This window comes from Carcharodon carcharias, chromosome 16, assembly GCF_017639515.1.
Source record: "Carcharodon carcharias isolate sCarCar2 chromosome 16, sCarCar2.pri, whole genome shotgun sequence".
Lineage (NCBI taxonomy): Eukaryota > Metazoa > Chordata > Chondrichthyes > Lamniformes > Lamnidae > Carcharodon > Carcharodon carcharias.
Window position 1 is genome coordinate 88,335,325 of NC_054482.1, and position 17,610 is coordinate 88,352,934.

At 45.0% G+C, this 17,610-nt stretch overlaps 1 protein-coding gene across 1 annotated transcript in view; it reads left to right on the forward strand.

Annotated features, from left to right (window-relative positions):
* LOC121288965 (fatty-acid amide hydrolase 1-like) overlaps positions 1–17,610 on the forward strand; it is a 98,046-nt gene that overhangs the window by 65,701 nt on the left and 14,735 nt on the right. The window contains exons 11-14 of the mRNA XM_041207828.1: positions 3,750–3,793; positions 5,716–5,755; positions 6,177–6,285; positions 9,365–9,510. Coding sequence (XP_041063762.1) covers positions 3,750–3,793; positions 5,716–5,755; positions 6,177–6,285; positions 9,365–9,510 — 339 coding nt within the window. The remainder of the gene's footprint in view (positions 1–3,749; positions 3,794–5,715; positions 5,756–6,176; positions 6,286–9,364; positions 9,511–17,610) is intronic.

A 17,610-nucleotide genomic window follows, 5' to 3' on the forward strand; every position in this document is an offset into this window, starting at 1 on the left:
CTGGGCCACGAGTGATTCTGGAGGAAGAAGTGCATGTGTAGCAGGGCCTTTCGGAGCCTTGTGCAAGCACTCTCCCACACACATGGAGCCTTCATCCATCACACTCATCTCAATGCCCCGAGCATTTTCAATGCTGCCTGCTGGGGTTCGCTTTCAGTTGTCCATCTGAGCTGACCTGCATCTCCACCCAGTCACTGATTGCACTAAAGATGCATCTATGCCCGTCCACCATGAGGCTCTGCTCGCTTTTGATTTCGACAGCCATGATAGTCGTTAAGCTTTTGATTAGCTCCCCTGTCTTTTCCCCTCCCCCAGTCACTTTTTCCGCATTCAATGTCAACTGCCCTGGTCTCACCTTCAACCTCCCCACTGCCACCTAGCAACCCAAAATCTTTTCTTTCCAGGATGTCGAGGTAAGCATGCACGTTCTCTACCTTCCTGAGAATCCCACCCCTGTCCACATTGAACTCCCCAACCTCTTCCTTCCCATCCCCACAATCCGTGTCTGCCTCCGAGTCCCGCCAACCACCCTCATTGTCCCTTCTACCACTAGTGATGCACCCTCACTCTCCCACCCTTCCGGCCCCCTCGGTCCCCTCTCATACTCACCATTCCCTTCTACCACACCCACCCTCAGTTCGCTCCTCAGGAGGCAGTCATTGACTCCACAGACCCCTCCCTTGCACATTCACCTGGATATCCCTCCTCACCTTACTCCCTCCTCCATCCTTATTCCCTCCTCTCTCTGGACTCCTTCTCACCTCTGAGCTCCTTCCTCTCTCCAGACACCTTCCTCCCCCTGGATTGCTTCCCTCCCTCCGAACTCCTTCTTCCCCCTGGACTCCTTCCTTCCTTTGAACTTCTTTCTGCTCCAAGGTCTCCTTCCCCTTTCTGAACTCCTTTCTCCCCCTGGACTCCTTTGTCCCCCTGGACTCCTTCCCCCTCCGAACTCCATCTTCCCTCCAAACTCCTTCTTCGTTCTGGACACCTTAGTCCCCCAGGACTACTTTTCCTCGCCAAACTTCTTCTCTTATGCCTAACTCCCCACTTGGCGCATTCTCCCCATTACACCCTCCTACCCTGTACTCCGTCCTCCCCCTTCCCAACCTCAACTCCTGACACCTTTGTTCCCCCCCTTCCAACCTCACCCCTGCTCCTGACACCTTTGTCCACCCCCTCCTAACCTCAACTGCCCCCCACCCCCCACCTCACCCGGTACACCTTCCTCTCCTAGCCAAACCTAGACCTTCTTCTTCACCCTCCTCACCGATCATCTGCAGAAGCCAATGGCCAAGACCGTGATGTTCTGAAGCAGACCCCAGGCATCAAAGGAGGCCTCCTACCTTTGGTGAGCTGCTTCATGGTGCAGCTATGTCCATGAGAATCCACCCAGCATGTGATGCACATGTTCTTCCGGGATCCGATAGCTGTATGGCTCCAGCATCTTCTGCTCCTCGGATGTCTACGACCTGAGCAAGGCCCTAACGGTAAGTTCTGGCTTCTGCATGTCACACTTGTGCAGATGTGTTCTGAACTGGCGTATTTTCCTGCCAGCGTAACGGTAAATCTGGCATGGGGGGGAGGATTCTGGTCTGGCCTTACTTTGCATCCCATTAGTGGGAGGGAAATGGGTTCACTCTAGCCTCCAGCGGGATTGACGTTCTGCCACGGCAGACACCATCGAATGATCCTGCTGTGCTTCCACACTGGCGTGAAATTGATTTTTGGACTTTTCGCCATATTGTTCCCCACCCCCAGCCCGCCATGACGCTCGACGCCAGTGGGACTGGAAAATTCCAGTCAGAGTTAATGTTTCGAGTCCATATGACTCTTCTTTGATGCTGCCAGACCTGCTGAGTTTTTCCAGCATTTTCTGTTTTATATCCCCTAGCCTATGTTTGGTCTCCCCAGTGTAGAGGAGACCACGTCATGAACAGCCAATGCAGTACACTAAATTGAAAGAAGTACACGTAAATTGTTGTTTGACTTGAAAGGACAGTTTGGTGCCTTGAACGGTAAGAAGGGAGGAGGTGAAAGGACAGGTGTTGCATCTCCTGCATTTGCATGGAAAGGTGCTAAAGGGAAGGGCGCCTTTTATATTAGTGATTCTTAATTGTGAACTGTTATACACAGATTAAGTAGAGTTGTGGACTATATTTTCTACATTTAGTGTTGATAATATTTGTAGTGAAGTGAACGAAAGACCCATAACTATTGGACTGAAGGATAACTATTGAATGGTGGGAGTGAGGAAGGTGATGAAAAGAAATGTGGGACTGTTGCTACTTTGGAATGGGAACTTTGCTTCTGTGAAATGCCCTCTATGAGTTGCTATCTAAGAGCTCTGGCAGTTAGGGGCATGGGTGTTGATGCTACTCATGCTCTTCCTTCTCTTCGTGTTACTCCTGCACCTACTCTTCTTCCTTCCTTCACTTCTTACTGACCAGTTGGTGGAAGGGCTGATCCCTCTTGATGTCAAAGTTGTGCAGCATGCAGCACACCACTATTAATCGATAAACACAGTCAGAGCTTCAATCAGATAGCAGTCTCCTCTGACTCCTTTCAACATGAGGGACAAATAACTTATCAACTTCAAGTTCTATTTGTTTCAGAACCAGTCCCTTTTCTATGGTTATCGCTAACAATTCTCACCCAATATACCTGCATCATCATTTGCACCACTAATTGACACAACTATTTATTTAATATCTTTGTCATACCTTCCTCACTAGATTTTCCTCTTCATGTTTTCTTTTTTAGATTTGTTCTTCAGGTGTTGGCAAGAGCACTATTTACTTGACCACCATTAGATGCACTGAGAGCATTAAGAGATGCCACATAATGTGAAACTGAAATCACAACTAAGCCAGAAGTAGGGCTGGTAGGTTTTCTTCTTGGGCGACATTAATGGGTCAGTTGAGTTTTTATGGCAATCCAGCAATTTCCTCATTTACACATTTATTGGTTTCAATTTTATAACAATAAGATTTGAACTCACAACCCCTGGGTTAGCTAGTCAAAGCTAAAATACCCTATATTACCCTTTCTTTAACTGTAATTACTTTACTTACTATTACTATTTTCACTTATTATTTTCCTTTTTCTATTGGCTAGCCAATTTTCAACTTACATTTTAGTTTATTATAGAAATTAATCATATAGGAGTACAAATTTATTTGTCTGACTTCATCTTCAATGATCTTGGTAAGAAGAGGTTAAATAACTCATTCAATCTTGTGTGGCATCAAGAGGGTGGCAGTGGTTAGGTTTGTATAACTGTTAATATTCCTCAAATTCCCAAAAATTCCTCAGTATTTGAGAGTTGAGGCACCCTCCCTAAGTCTTTACTACAGCCTGTGTGGCTGCTTTCACTCTGCCTACTGACCTTGTCCTGATTCGTGGGCACATGGAGTTCCTGCTCCAGCCTGCTCTCTTCTATGCTTCTAACTTTCTAAGGGCCTCAACAGCTCACAAGACTTCCAGAGAGTCCCCAGTGTGAGGCCTGGACTCAATATATCTACAATTCTGGCTTAATTTCAGGTCCTTCATAGTTGAATGTTAAATGCATACCCTTAATTTTCTCCATGAAATACAGTAGATACTGAGGTAGATCATGAGATTTCAATATTTTGACTTCAGTTTTAAAGTAAGATGTGACTGAATGAGAGTGGCAATGACCACATCTGCACCTTTTCTGTAATGGTGGTGATATCCATGATACAGCCGTGTCCTTCTTTGATATTTCATAGAGTCCTAGAATCGCTGCTGGTTTCAAGGCATTGACTGGAATAAGGTGAGTTGTGAATTATGAAAAAGGATGAAAAGATGTGTTTTTGAATATTTTAATAGAGATTTTGGTGATCTCTTTCATACCTAAAGCTGATCCTTTATTAAGCATATTGCAGAAGTTTGAGACAGTAACGTTCTCTGAAGAACAAGTTATGTACACAAATGGTCCAATTTTCAAAAAGTTTAAAAAATATATCTAGAAACAACATTTTGATATTGTACCACAAATTGGAGACGTAGGGTGGGATTGTCTGCTCTGTTTGCTGTGGACGTCATAGCGGGTGGGAACAGAAAATATTGTGAGATCACAAAAATCAGTTTTACGTCGTCGTTAAACCAGATTGAGATCGTCTGCTCCGTCATTCAATGGCAGGCTGCTTTTCACCCCTCTGCACATCGGGAACCTAATTTTCAATGCTTCTGCATCTCATTATAAGCCCTGCTCACCAGAATCACCCCCCGCGCCTCCACACTGAATCATCTGGGCACATTGGTGTGATTGCACGCCGACATGTGTCACAACTGTACATAAGCAAAGTGCACCTTTGCTCAGAACTTCGAGGTTTGTTTGCCTACTTTGCTCTGGGCAGTGCTTGTAGTCATCAGCACCAGGCTTTGCAGACAGCACCACATCAATCTTAAAGGGGCTCATGGGCAAGTGTCTACCAACCAGACTAGCCATAAGGAGGGTGTGACTTTTCAACGGCTTCAGGGAGAGAAGTGGCCTCAGGCAAGGGAAGAGGCTGCTAGGCGAGGGCAACTTGGGAAGGGAGGTATCCCATGGTGTATGTGCGGGGGCACATGTTGATCTGTGGCCTCAACTTGGTGAGGGCAGAGGAGATGTCTCCAGAGGAGATGAGGCCAGATAGAGAAATGAGGGTGTGTGAGAGTGAGCAAGCAGTGATGTCCCTTAAGCTGGCAGTGAGTGACATGTCAGTGAATGTGTGATGGCCTTGCGAGTGTGAGTTTAGAGTGATGAAATGGTTGCCTTATCCCGGTGGCATGAATGAGATCATTCATCCCCTTTCTGCACTGGCTGGCCAACCTATTCTGTGCAGCGTTGGATCTCTTGCGGCCAAAGCAGGGTAGAGGACATCCCTGGGGGCTTCCAAAAGACACTCCAATGATGAGTCACTGAACTCTTCTTGGCTTTCAGGGCCATGTCTTCATTGGAGCAGTCCTGGGCTATAAGCATTGAGAACTGTGTGCGGCTACAATTTAGACATGGCACCCGGAGTGAGAAAATGGTAAGGTAATGGCATGGCGGGTGATTCAGTGACTGCTCATCAGCAAGATAGTGTGTTTCCTCATATTTGTATAATTAATGAGGCAGGAAGCAGATGATACAGCATAAAAACACACCATTGCTGTCGGCAGGTAAAATGTCATTTTTCATGCCTGCTACCACACTTCGTGCAAATCTGGGATGATTCCACCTATAAGTTTCTGTTAAGAGTTCCTTTAAATAATATTTATTGAATTTTAGGCATTACCATCTAGGGGAGGTCTCTCTATCTCTGTAACCTTTGCCAGCCCTCCAGCACACTGAAAACTCTGCATTCCTCCAATTGTGACCACTAGTGCATCATCCTTTTTCTGTTCCCCATTGGTAGCTGTGTCTTCAGCTGCCTAACTCATAACATACTTTCACATATCTTCACAAGAAAACCCTGTTATGGTGCAATAGAGGAGTCAATTTTACCCCTCCTCACAAGGCCATAACAGTAAATTAAGATGGCAGAGGTTGGGAACACAAAAAGGAATATGACCAGACAACTCTCCCATTCCCAGCACCTTAGCTCTTCCACCTGTAGCATTCCTGCTTGGGGGTGGGAGGCTGGGGTGTTAATATCAGGGCACTATATTTTGATTCAGAAAACCTGTTTCTATCTGACCTTTAGTGTCCTTATTTTCATGTTTTCCTAGATCAGTTAAGGAACTGTGGAAGCACCATATTGCTGCAATGGTAAGATCAAATGTTGCTGTCAGCATCAGTAAGATCCATTTGATTCTTAAATAAACTGCAATAATAGTTTAATGTTACATTTCTCAGATTTAGTAGAATCTACTTCAAGTAAACTTGAATCCAATGAAACTCAGCCAACAATATTACAATCACTCAGATTATTTATATTGCATGAGTTTTCATTGTTCTCAAGATAGCAACCTGGCAGCATAGTTCCTGGTTTTTAAAATACAGAATACAGAATTGACACTGAACCTAAAGCATAAGGATGCAGCCAAAAATATACAGAACAATGTGTTTATCAGAAGTCCACAGAACCAAGGCAACTCAGTTCCCAAACAGTTGCCTCTTACTTCTTGAGCAGCTAATTTCAGAATAAACTGCCACTGATAATGAGGCTAAGTTCTTGTATTTTGTGTAGACCTACCGTGAAGAGTACATGAAGGCATGGAGAAAGCACAACATTGAAGTCCTACTCTGCCCATCAATCGGTCCTGCTTTTACTATTGGATGTGCTGGAAAACTGTCAGGTAGGTAACAATTCAGGACTATCTCCTTCATAGGCAACTACAAAGTTATACCAGAGAAAGAACAATAATTTCACATTCACATTTGTATTAATTCACAGGGAGAAATCAGATGGGTCACACCCTTTAGTAATGGATGGTCATTTGTGCATTTATGATGTGGGTACAATTCTGAATTTGTTTTTTCATCACCACAAGTATGAGCTAACAATGAATGATTGTCCACAAAAGAAACATCTATAATGCTCCCCAATTAGATGTAGAGAATCATTCCTATTTCTGTTTGAGTGTAAATGGGAAAAGTCACGATAGGATGAGATGCATTTTGTCAATTAGGAGGCAGTCATCAATGATACATTAAAGATTCAGAATTGCACAAATATAATATATGATTCCAGAACATGTAGTTTATTAGCATGTTTATTTTAGAAAAACAATACAATTGATAATGTACAATATTTTAGGCATTACAACATCCTGTGTATGTACCATATGGTGCAGTTGCTGAGATGGGATTTTATGGAGCTGAATATATTCTAAGGGGTCCACAGATTTATTAGATTTCTATGTCCAGTTAACCCTTCACAAGCCCAGTGTCTTGAGAGCATTCTATTTTTATTCTGTATCTTTCTCTTTTGTGACCAGCCAACACAAAAATTTCTATTGCTATATATCATTAAAATGTTTTCCGCAGCTTTTTTTTAAGGGTATCTGACAATGCTTTTTGCCAGTCAGCCCCTTCGTATTTCTCATCTACATCCAAAAAAGTAGCATCAGTTTCCACAATTCCTGAAAATATCCAGCTCTACCTCACCACCACTTCTCCTGACCCTTCCATGTACTCTAAAGTTTCATACTGCTTATCTGACAACCAGTATTGGATGAGCAGAAATTTCCTCCAACTGAATGTTGAGGAGACAAAATCCAATTTCTTCAACTCCTGCCACAAATTCTTTTCCTCAGCCGCTGACCCTATCCCTCTCCCTAGAAACTATTTGAGGCTGATCCAGACCGATCAATGATATAGTATTGTATTTGACCCCGAGATGAACTTCCAACTACATATCTGCACCATCACTAAAACCGCCTCTTTCCACTTCTATAGATTGCCAGACTTCATCCATGCCTCAGTTGACCTGCTCCCGAAACCCTAATCCAAGCTTTTGTTACCTCTAGATTTGACTATTCCAACACACTCCTAGCTGGCCTCTCATCTTAAACTCTACTGCCCAAGTCCTCACTCACATCAAGTCCTCTCATTGCCTGTATGCTTGCTGAACTGCATTGGCTCCCAGTTAAGCTATGACTTGATTTTAAAATTGTCATCCTTTTTTTCAAATTCCTTAATGGCCTTGCCCCTCCCTAGCTCTGTAACCTCCTTCAAGTCTACAACCATCTATGCTCTTCCAGTTCTGGCCTCTTGCACATCCCCAGTTTTAATCACTCCACCATTGCCTATGTCCTATGCTTTGGAATTTGCTCCCTAAACTTCTCAACCTCTTTACCTCTCTTTTCTCCTTTAAGACACTACTTCTTTAACTAAGCTTTTGGTCATCTTTCCAAACATCTCTTTACATGTTTTACAATCCAGTTAGGGACTAGTAATTTTTTGTTTCAATTACACAAAATTTGAAATCCCAGTTACCCACTAAGAAAATAAAGCCACAAGATTTTGCAGTTTTAAACAAACAAAATGAACTTTACTGTACAAGGTCAGCAAAGTAAAATAATATACAAATCAATCTTGTATTGTAAGATTCAGAATTAACATGACTTAAATATGAATTAATTGGCAAACTATGGTCAAACACACCACACTGCACATTAAATAGCAGATGTAACCTAAGCAGATCCTACAGATTTCTCAGCAACTCACCCAGGTATCAGTGACCACTGTGAGTCACAATATCTCATTAAAACTCTGTCACCCTCATGAGGAATTTCAACTCTTCACTTTGAAAGTTCTAGGCTCTGAATTCCCTCAAAAGCTGCTCCAACTAAGATTTCCTCAGACTACTCACCTCTCGATTGTTCAATTTCTTCACCTGAGACTGTATTCCATGGGATTCACAAAGCTGCACACGTGCCTTTAATTATTGGCCCACTTCCAACTCTTTTGCAGACCACTAGCTTCACTAAGTTGGCACCGCCCCTGGGTTTCTCTGAACCCTAGTCTCCCAGCTGCACCAATCTATAAAATAGCTTCCAGGGCTTCTCTGAGCCCTAACTGCCTGAAGCCTGCTAACAGCTCCCAGGGCTTCTCAGTGAGCTGAAAACTACATGAGGTTCAAACTTCAACCAACGCCCCCCCCACCTCTTCCAGCAAACAGATGAAATGAATCAAGAGAACCTTTTTAAGCTCCATCCATCCCCATGATGACATAACCTTTTAGGATTCACTGAAGGCATTTAAGCTAATTTATCTCTAACTGCCAAAACAAAATATCTCTCAGGACTGTACTTCTTTTCAAGTAGTGTAGACACCATGTCTCCAGTTCTCTAGCAAAGTAATCCCACCTGCTGTTTTATGGCTCCATCTTTTCAATTCTGACTATCAAACAAACATGGGTAACCTTCTGAACTGCCATTCTCTTTTAGGGTTCTGGAAATCTCAAAAGCCCAACATTTTAGTTACCTTACCTTCACAGCAACAATCTTCCCAGAAATAAACATTATCTATAGAATAGCAACATGAGCCATGAGATAGATATTCATTACACATGATTCAGTGTCAATTCTTGCTTATAAAGCTCTCAAGAAGCATGTTGGAGCATTTAACTATGTTAAAGATGCCACATGACTACAAGTTGTTATTGATGATAGACTATACTCTATGTAGAGAGCTTTATTTTTTATGATGACTGAATACGTCAGATTCTGTTTTTAATGTATCAAGTTTTAGCAATTGCATTCTGTGATTCTATCCATTTTTCCTTGAAAACTGCAAATCAATGGCCTTGCTCATAGATATCATCCAAATTTATAGAGAATAAAGCACCATATTTTTTATTATACAGAGGATATAAGAAAGACAGAGAAATAAAATTACAAATAAATTATTTCAAAATACTTTTCCCAACAGCTATATCTAGCTACACAATTATTTTCAATTTGTTAAATTTTCCTGCGGGTGTTGTGCCAGTTACCAAGGTAACGAAGGAAGATGAAGAAGAGCTGATGAATTATAAGGGATACATGAATGATTCCTGGGACAAAACATTCAAGAAGGTCAGTGTGAGATAAATAAGGCCATTTTGTTTACATTGCTTTATCATATGGCTTCTGTTCTTTCTGTCACAGTACAGGTGGGATTTAAAACCATCTGCCATTTGACTATGCCATTGCCCACACCAGCAACATTCAGAGTTGGGCAGGCTGTGCAAATCTCACCAGCTGCAATGCCACAGGTGCCCTGGGGTGGACTATCTATTGCTGAGGCAAGAATTTGCTCTGACTGAAAGCCATTGTGAGGGAGGTAAGAACAGGGAGAGGAAACTAGCAACACAGTTTTGATGTAGCAGCAGGATATTAACATACAGCTTACAGGATTGTGGCATCACTGAAAAAAGAAGCACACCTGACAGCAGCAGCCATGACAGAAAGAATAAAAATGAGAACATTGAACTTCAAATGGATATTTTGCTGGGAGAGTTTTGAAACAGCAATGAAGGATTCTGAGGCTTGGAGTTGGAAACCTCTGCAATAGGAGACCAAGAAAATGTAGAAGATCGCACTCGCGCTCAGTGTCTCATTGGACTACACCCCAGGGGAGAACTTTTTCTATGGTGAGCGGGCTGGGCTGGAGCAGGCATGGAGCCGATCACTGCCCGCGATTGGCTGTGCACCGCCATTTTACGCGGGTGGGCCAATTAAGGCCCGTCCAGCATAATACGCGACTCTGGCATCAGTGGGAAAGCGTGAGCGGGGGCTCAATGTCCACCAGGTCCAAAAGCGGCCACAGCAGCCGTGCGAAGGCTGTCATTGACTCGGAGGGCCGCAGTCATGCTGGGATGTACTTGTCCCCCACCTCACTAAAAATGCCTAGGAGGAGGAGGTGGCATGCAGGGTCAGCTCCCATGATGTGGTGAGGTGCACATGAAGTGCGGTAAGCACTTCAATAATCTCCTGCAATCAGGAAGGGTGAGTACCATGTTGGCATGGGTCATTTAGCACAGCAGTTAGGAGCCCCCCCCCAACCGGATGTCAGAGTTCTTAGAGTGTGAGTGGAAAACGTCAATGAGGCAGCATCTGGGCAAGGGGTTGGAATGAGTGCCGTGTGTCTCCAGGGTCACGAATCAGCTGAGCCCTGCGAAGTATTCCTCATATGGGGGTTAGCCTGGCTGCAATGGCAATGCAGGTACAGGGTGGACTAATCCCACACAATGCCAAAAGGTTGTGGAATGGCACAGGAGCACCCCACCTTCTAATCTTGTCCAGATATGAGCATGAGGCACTGGAGCTGGAGAGGCGCCATGCGCCTAGGTCATCCGGCCGCACTGAGGTTGGGGTGCCACTGGGAGGTAGGAGTGCAGTGGACTGAGGTCAGAATGTCTGTCTGAGCAACCATTCCACTGTTGTCTCTATATTGCTGTGAGCCTCGAACATGGAATCCCCATTGATAATGGAGAGACAAGGGCATCCTGATCCGGGTGTCAGGCATACACAGTGTAATGAATTCAACTAATGACATGTCCTTGTTCTTCCTTTCAGGCTTACCAGACACGTCAGGGTCAGGAGCCTGAAGGCCCACTGCTCACCCCAGAGGACACAGACGATATAAACGCACCAGCATCACACACACACAGCCAGGCAGGCACCAGCGCAGATACCAGCACCTCGGTGGGCATTAGATCGGCGGAAATTATTTCGGTGCACAGCGGTGAGGGAACTTCACACTCGCTTGAGGTACAAGCGGAGGCAGACAGTGCCCGGGCGCCGGCAGTCAGAGGACTGCTTGGGACCAGGAATATACTCAGTTGGTGGCTGATGTTGAGCCTCTGGAGTCGTCCCTGAGGCTGCAGATGCTGGAAGTCCAGCAGGATGTGCGGGAGGATCTGGTGGAGATGCATGAGGGAATGCATGCCATGGTCTCAGTGATGGAGGAGTCCATGCGGAGCATGAGTAATGCAATGACCCTCATGGCTGAGCACACTGTCTCCTCCATGGAGAGGGTGGCAACTCTCATGGAGAGACTCCTCCAGGAGAACAATCAGGGCTTCCTGGGGATGCGCTTGGACCTGCAAACCTTCACACCGGTAATGACCTCAGGTATCTCAGCTGGGTGCCCATCTATCAATGGTGAGCGGCGAGGTCCAAAGCGACTTCACGTCGGTGCACGAGCTGCTTGTTGTCTCTGCGGGCTCCTCTCAGGGTGCTCCGGATGAGGCCAGCAGCTCTTTTGCCCCTTTGCCAATGACCGTGGCATCCAATGAGGGGAGATGCCAGCCGTGGCACAGGCTGCTCCCTCCCAGGCAGGATCAGCACAGAATCCATGGGCCAGAGGATGCCTGCCAAGGTCAACAGGACAGCAGAGTGAGCAGGCTGTCTCCAATGCCGGTGTCAGCGAGGGGTGGGGGTGGTTGCATCTAGGCACAGCACCTGCAAATGCAAACTTAAAGCACCTTCAGCACCACATAGGCTTATCACTGGTGATATTTTTTTCCCCTCGCTTTTAAGTTCATTATGAGTTGGTGTGATGGAGAATTAATTTGTTTTATGTATGCCAGGCACCACACCAGTATATGTGTTTGTTCTCAACAAACCTCTGGGTGCTTCATTAGTTCTGCAGGTGCAGAGTAACCCATGATGTTATGAGTGACTTTGTTTGTCATTGAGCTTTATTGAAATGGCTCATAGTGCATGTTGCTGACCAGGCAAATGTTGCTTTCAGGTATTGAGTATGGAGCCTGCAGCCCTGGCATGTGGTGGTGGTTCATCTTTGGTAGGTTAGCTGAAGGAGCGTTGGATCAAAGCCTCTCGGGTGTCCCTGCTTCCCTAGAGGTTGCCCAGGTCAGCATCTATTCCCTCAGCGTTCTCCTGAATGTGCTTGTCCTCGGACTCACTACTGGACTCGCTGCTGCCAGAGCAGCTGCGTCAACATCTTCTTCCTCCACTATGTCCTTCCTTTCCAGCGCCAGATTGTGGAGAGTGCAGCATGCAGCCACTATCAGTGACTCACGATCTGGGGGTATTGCAGTGTGTCCCCTGAACGGTCCAGGCATTGGAAGCGCATCTCGAGAAGACCGATGGTGCTCTCTACCATAGCCCCTGTGGAGGCTTGGCTCCAATTGTACTGCTGCTCGGCCTCTGTTCTTGGGTGGCGGAGAGGCATCATGAGCCACCTTTTGAGGGGCTAACCCTTATCACCCAGCAGCCATCCATCCAGTCAGGGTGGAGCACTGAAGAGCCCTGGCACCTGGGAGTGTCTCAGGATGTAAGCGTCATGGGAGCTGCTTGGTTACCTTGCACAGACTTGCAGATAGTCTGTGACCATCGGGTGCAGATTCTGCATGTTCATCGAGTGGAATCCCTTCCTGTTGATGAAGGCACCCGGCTTACCGCAGCGCCTTGCTGGCCACATGTGTAGTCAATTGCACCCTGGACGCAGGGGGACCCAGCAATCGCTGCAAAGCCTCTGGCTCGCTCTGTCTGGCTGGCCTTGTTTGTGCATTCATTCACTAATGAAAGTCAATGCACGCCTGAATGGAGCATCTGTCACCAGCTTGACAACTGTGGACAGCTGATTGGGAGACTCCACAAAGATCACCCATCAACCCCTGGGAAGAGCCAGAGGCATAGAAGTCGAAGACTGCTGTGACCTTCAGCACCACTGGCATGGGGTGTTCACCCACACAGTTGGAGCTGATCTTAGGGCCGATCATCTGACAGGTAGAGCTCACGGTCTCCCTTGAGAGGCAGAGCCTCCTTCGGCATTGCATACAGACATATTGAGGTAGCTGCATCACCACCTGTAAACCCTGGCAGCAGGATAGTGGCGTCTTCTGCGGCCCCTTCCGCCTTGGACTTCTTCTTGTCCCTGCACCTGTCTCCCACAGGCGGCTTCCCTGGAGGCTAAATAGGGACACCTGGCCTCCTACCCCATCTGGCCCTCTCTTCCTCGGAGGAGGAGGTGCCTCCAGCGGAGACCACAATCCCCATTCCCAGAGTAAGGGAAGGCTGTCTGATACCTGGAAGTTCCCAAGTGTTATGACTCCTTCGGTGTCCTGAACTGAAGCCTGTTATTTCCGTCAAAGCAGCTGAAGTGAAATGAAGTTGTTCTGTTCACACAAGCAAGCAGCAGCAACTTATAAGCTGAAGTAAAAACAGCTCACGTTAGCTAGCTCACTCACCCCTCTTATCCTGCCGTAGATGAGGTTTTTGAAAATGTGGCCTACCCGCCTGCCTGTTGTGCCCGTGTGACGCCCTGAAAATTGCACAGGCTGTGTAAAATCAAAGACAGTTGGTGCCTCGAGGGCCTTAACCGGCCCGTTAATTAATGACAGCCACGCCTCCATGCTCATAGCACCCACTTACTGAAATATTGCGATGGTGCAGTGACATCGGGGCATGCCTGATGTCATCGCACGTCATGTTACGTTCCGGCGCATTGGGCCCTCCCCCACATGCCGAATGTAAAATTCTGCCCTACGGAATTTGACAATTAAAACCAGTGCCTCAACTATTTCACTAGCCACTTCTTTCAAGGGTGAAGTCCATCCAGACCTGGGGATTTGTCAGCCCACAGCCCCAACAATTTGCTGAATACCACTTCCCTGGTGAATCTAATTTTCCCCGAGTTCCTTCCTCCCTTCCATTTTCTGATTTACAGCTATTTCTTGTGTTCTCAGTAGTGCAGACCAAAGCGACATACCTGTTTAATTTGTCTACCATTTCCTTACTTTCCATTATCAATTCCCCCAATGCACTCTCTATAGGACCAATGCTCACTTTGTTAACTCTTTTCTTATTTAAATATCTATAGAAACTCTTACTATCTGTCTTTATATTACTAGCTTGCATTCTCTCATACTCTAATTTTTTCATCCTTATTAATGTCATTCTTTGCTGTTTTTTATATCCTTTTCAATTTTCTCCCTGCCACCCATCTTTGCGTAATTATATGCTTTTTCTTTATGTTTGATACTGTCTTTAATTTCTTTAGTCAACCACAGATGATGGGCTGTCCCCTTGGAATTTTTCTTTTTCATTGGAATGTGTATTCGGAATGTGAATTCTGTGTATTCTGAAATATCCCTTTAAATGTCTGCCACTGAACCTTTATTGACCTATCCCTTAACCTCATTTGTCAGTTCACTTTAGCTATCTCTGCTTTCATGCCCTCATAATTGCCCTTATTTAAATTTAAAATACTAGTTTTGGACACACTCATTTCTCCCTCAAAATGAATGTAAAATTCAATCATATTATGATCACTGCTACCTAGGGGTGCCTTCATTATGAGGTTGTCAATTAATCCTATCTCGTTGCTCAATACCATGTCTGGTATAGCCTGGTCTCTGGTTGGCTCCAGCATGTACTGTTCTAAGAAACTATTCCAAAAACATTCTATGAACTCCTGATCTATGTTATCTTTGCCCATCTGATTTTTCTAGTCTATATATAGATAAAAACCTCCTTGATTATTGCTGTAGCTTTCTGGCAAGCTTCCATTATCTCTTTGTTTATACTCTGTCCTGCCATGTAGTTACAATTAGGGGCCTTAACACCACTGCCACAAGTGACTTTTTGCCTTTATCATTCCTCATCTTAATCCAAACTGCTTCTACTACATCCTGGTTTCCTGAACTTAGGTCATGCCTCTCTCATGGGCTAATACCATCACTAATTAACAGAGCCACCCCTCCACCTTTTCCTAACATCCTGTCCTTCCTAAATGTCACATTCTTCAATAATCAGGTCCCAATCTATGTCATCCTGTAGCCATGTCTCTGTAATGGCTATCAAATTGTACTTATTTATTTTATTTTGCACTATAAGTTCATATGTTTTTTTAGTTCATATGTCTTGTTTTGAATGCTATGTGCATTTAGGTACAGAGCCTTTAGTTTTGTCTTTTGATTATTTTTGTAGCGTCTAGCCTTACCTGCTGATTTACTCTTAGAATTGTACTCTCTATCCCTTCCTGTCACAGTCTGTTTATTATTTCTCATATTAATACCTGTCTCATTTGTCTTGTCTCTACTCTTTGGTTTACAAGATCTTCCCAGATTTGATCCTTTGCCCCCACTATTGAGTTTAAAACCCTCTCTACTTCCCGAGTTTTGTGGCTCACAAGGATATGAGGTGTAGACCGTCCCAACGGTACTAATTCCACTTTCCCCAATTCTGGTGCCAGTGACCCACAAACTGGAACCCACTTCTCCCACACTAGTCTTTGAGCCACCCATTCATTTCTCCAATCTTATTTGTCCTATGCCAATTTGCACATGGCTCAGGTAATAATCCAGGAATTATTACCTTTGAGGTTCTGCTTCTTAATTTGATGCTTAGCTCATCATACTGACTATGCAAAGCCTCCTTCCTATGTTGTTGGTACCTACGTAGACCATGACTACTGGATCATCCCCCTCCCACTGCAAGTTCCTTTCCAGCCCTGAGAAGATGTCCTGAACCCTGGCAGCAGGGACTCTCTCTCTTTGCCACAGAGAACAGTGTCAATCCCCCTCACTATACTGTCCCCTGCTACCACTACATTTCTTTTTACACCCTCCAGTTGGACCCATGGTCAGTTTGCTCATCCACCCTACAGCCCCCACTCATCTAAATAAGCTGAGATAACCTCAAATCTATTGGACAGTTGCAGAGGCTCACACTCCTGCCCTCTGGGTCCCCTTACATAGAAACATAGAAACTAAGAGCAGGAGTAGGCCATTCAGCCCTTCGAGTCTGCTCCGCCATTCAATATGATCATGGCTGATCCTCTACCTCAACACCATATTCCCGCTTTCACTCCATACCCCTTGATGTCCTTAGTGTCCAAAAAATTATCAATTTCGTTCTTGAATATACTCAGTCAACTGGCCTCCACAGCCTTCTGTGGTAGAGAATTCCACAGGTTGACACCCTCCGAGTGAAGAAATCTTTCCTCATCTCAGTCCTAAATGGCCTGCCCCGAGACTGAGACTATGGCCCCTGGTTCTACACTCCCCAACCAGAGAAAACATTCTCCCTGCATCTATTCTGTCTAGCCTTGTTAGAATTTTATATGTTTCAATCAGATCCCCTCTCATTCTTCTAAACTCTAGTGAACACAGGCCCAGTCGAACCAATCTTTCCTCATACGACAGTCCTGCCATTCCCAGTATCAGCTAATTAAACTTCGCTGCACTCCCTCTATGGCAAGTATACCCTTTCTTAGGTAGGGAGCTCAAAACTGCACCACACTTCCCTCACTCGCAGTCGCACCCTCCTGTCCCTGGCCACTGACCAAATCAGAGTAACCTATCCTAATTGGTGTGACTACCTCCTGGTATAAAGCATCCAGGTAACTTTCCCCCTCCTTGATGTGTTGCAGACCCTGCAGCTCAGCCTCCAGCTCAATGACTCTGAGCCAATGTTCCTCAAGCCACAAACACTTACTGCAGTCATGCTTGCCCTGGATCACAATGTTATCCAGGAGCTCCCACATGCTGCAGCCTTGACACATCTCTGTCTTGCCATAATTATTGTGTTTTAAATAATTACTTAATTATATTAATCACTTATTTATGTTGCTTTCTTATATATTTTATTAACTTTGCCACCAATTTGTGTACTATTTTAAACCTTAGGAATAGAATAGAACTTAGCCACTTACCAGATACTCACCAAACAGCTAGCTCCTTTCCCTGCAGTAGAGCAAGAACCAATTTCTATTGGGTGAGAAAGATAGAAAAAGGAAACAAACATGTCCTTCTCACCACACTCCATGGCTTCACCCAGTCAGCAGCACTCTGTTTGCCAAGACTGCAGTAAAGAACCCTGACTTTATAGTAAACTGAACTGGGGCTACAGTAACCAGATTCAACCAGTTAGCTAATTGACTACTCAGCTTCTACAGCTGAGAGTGAGTTTACCCTGTCTAAACTGCAAGAAAGAAAGAACTTAGCCTGCTTGCACAGCACTTCCCATTTACTGCTAATTACAGACTAGATTAGATTTTACAAACAAAATTTAAGAACAAAATCAACACTTAAAACTCCCCTCTCACCAAACTCCAAGTCTTCACTCAGTTAGCTCAGTTGCACTCTGTTTGTCCAACAACACAACAATGTATAGTGGCAACTGATAAAAAAGATGGTGATTGAAAAATCTCTATCTCTGTCAGAG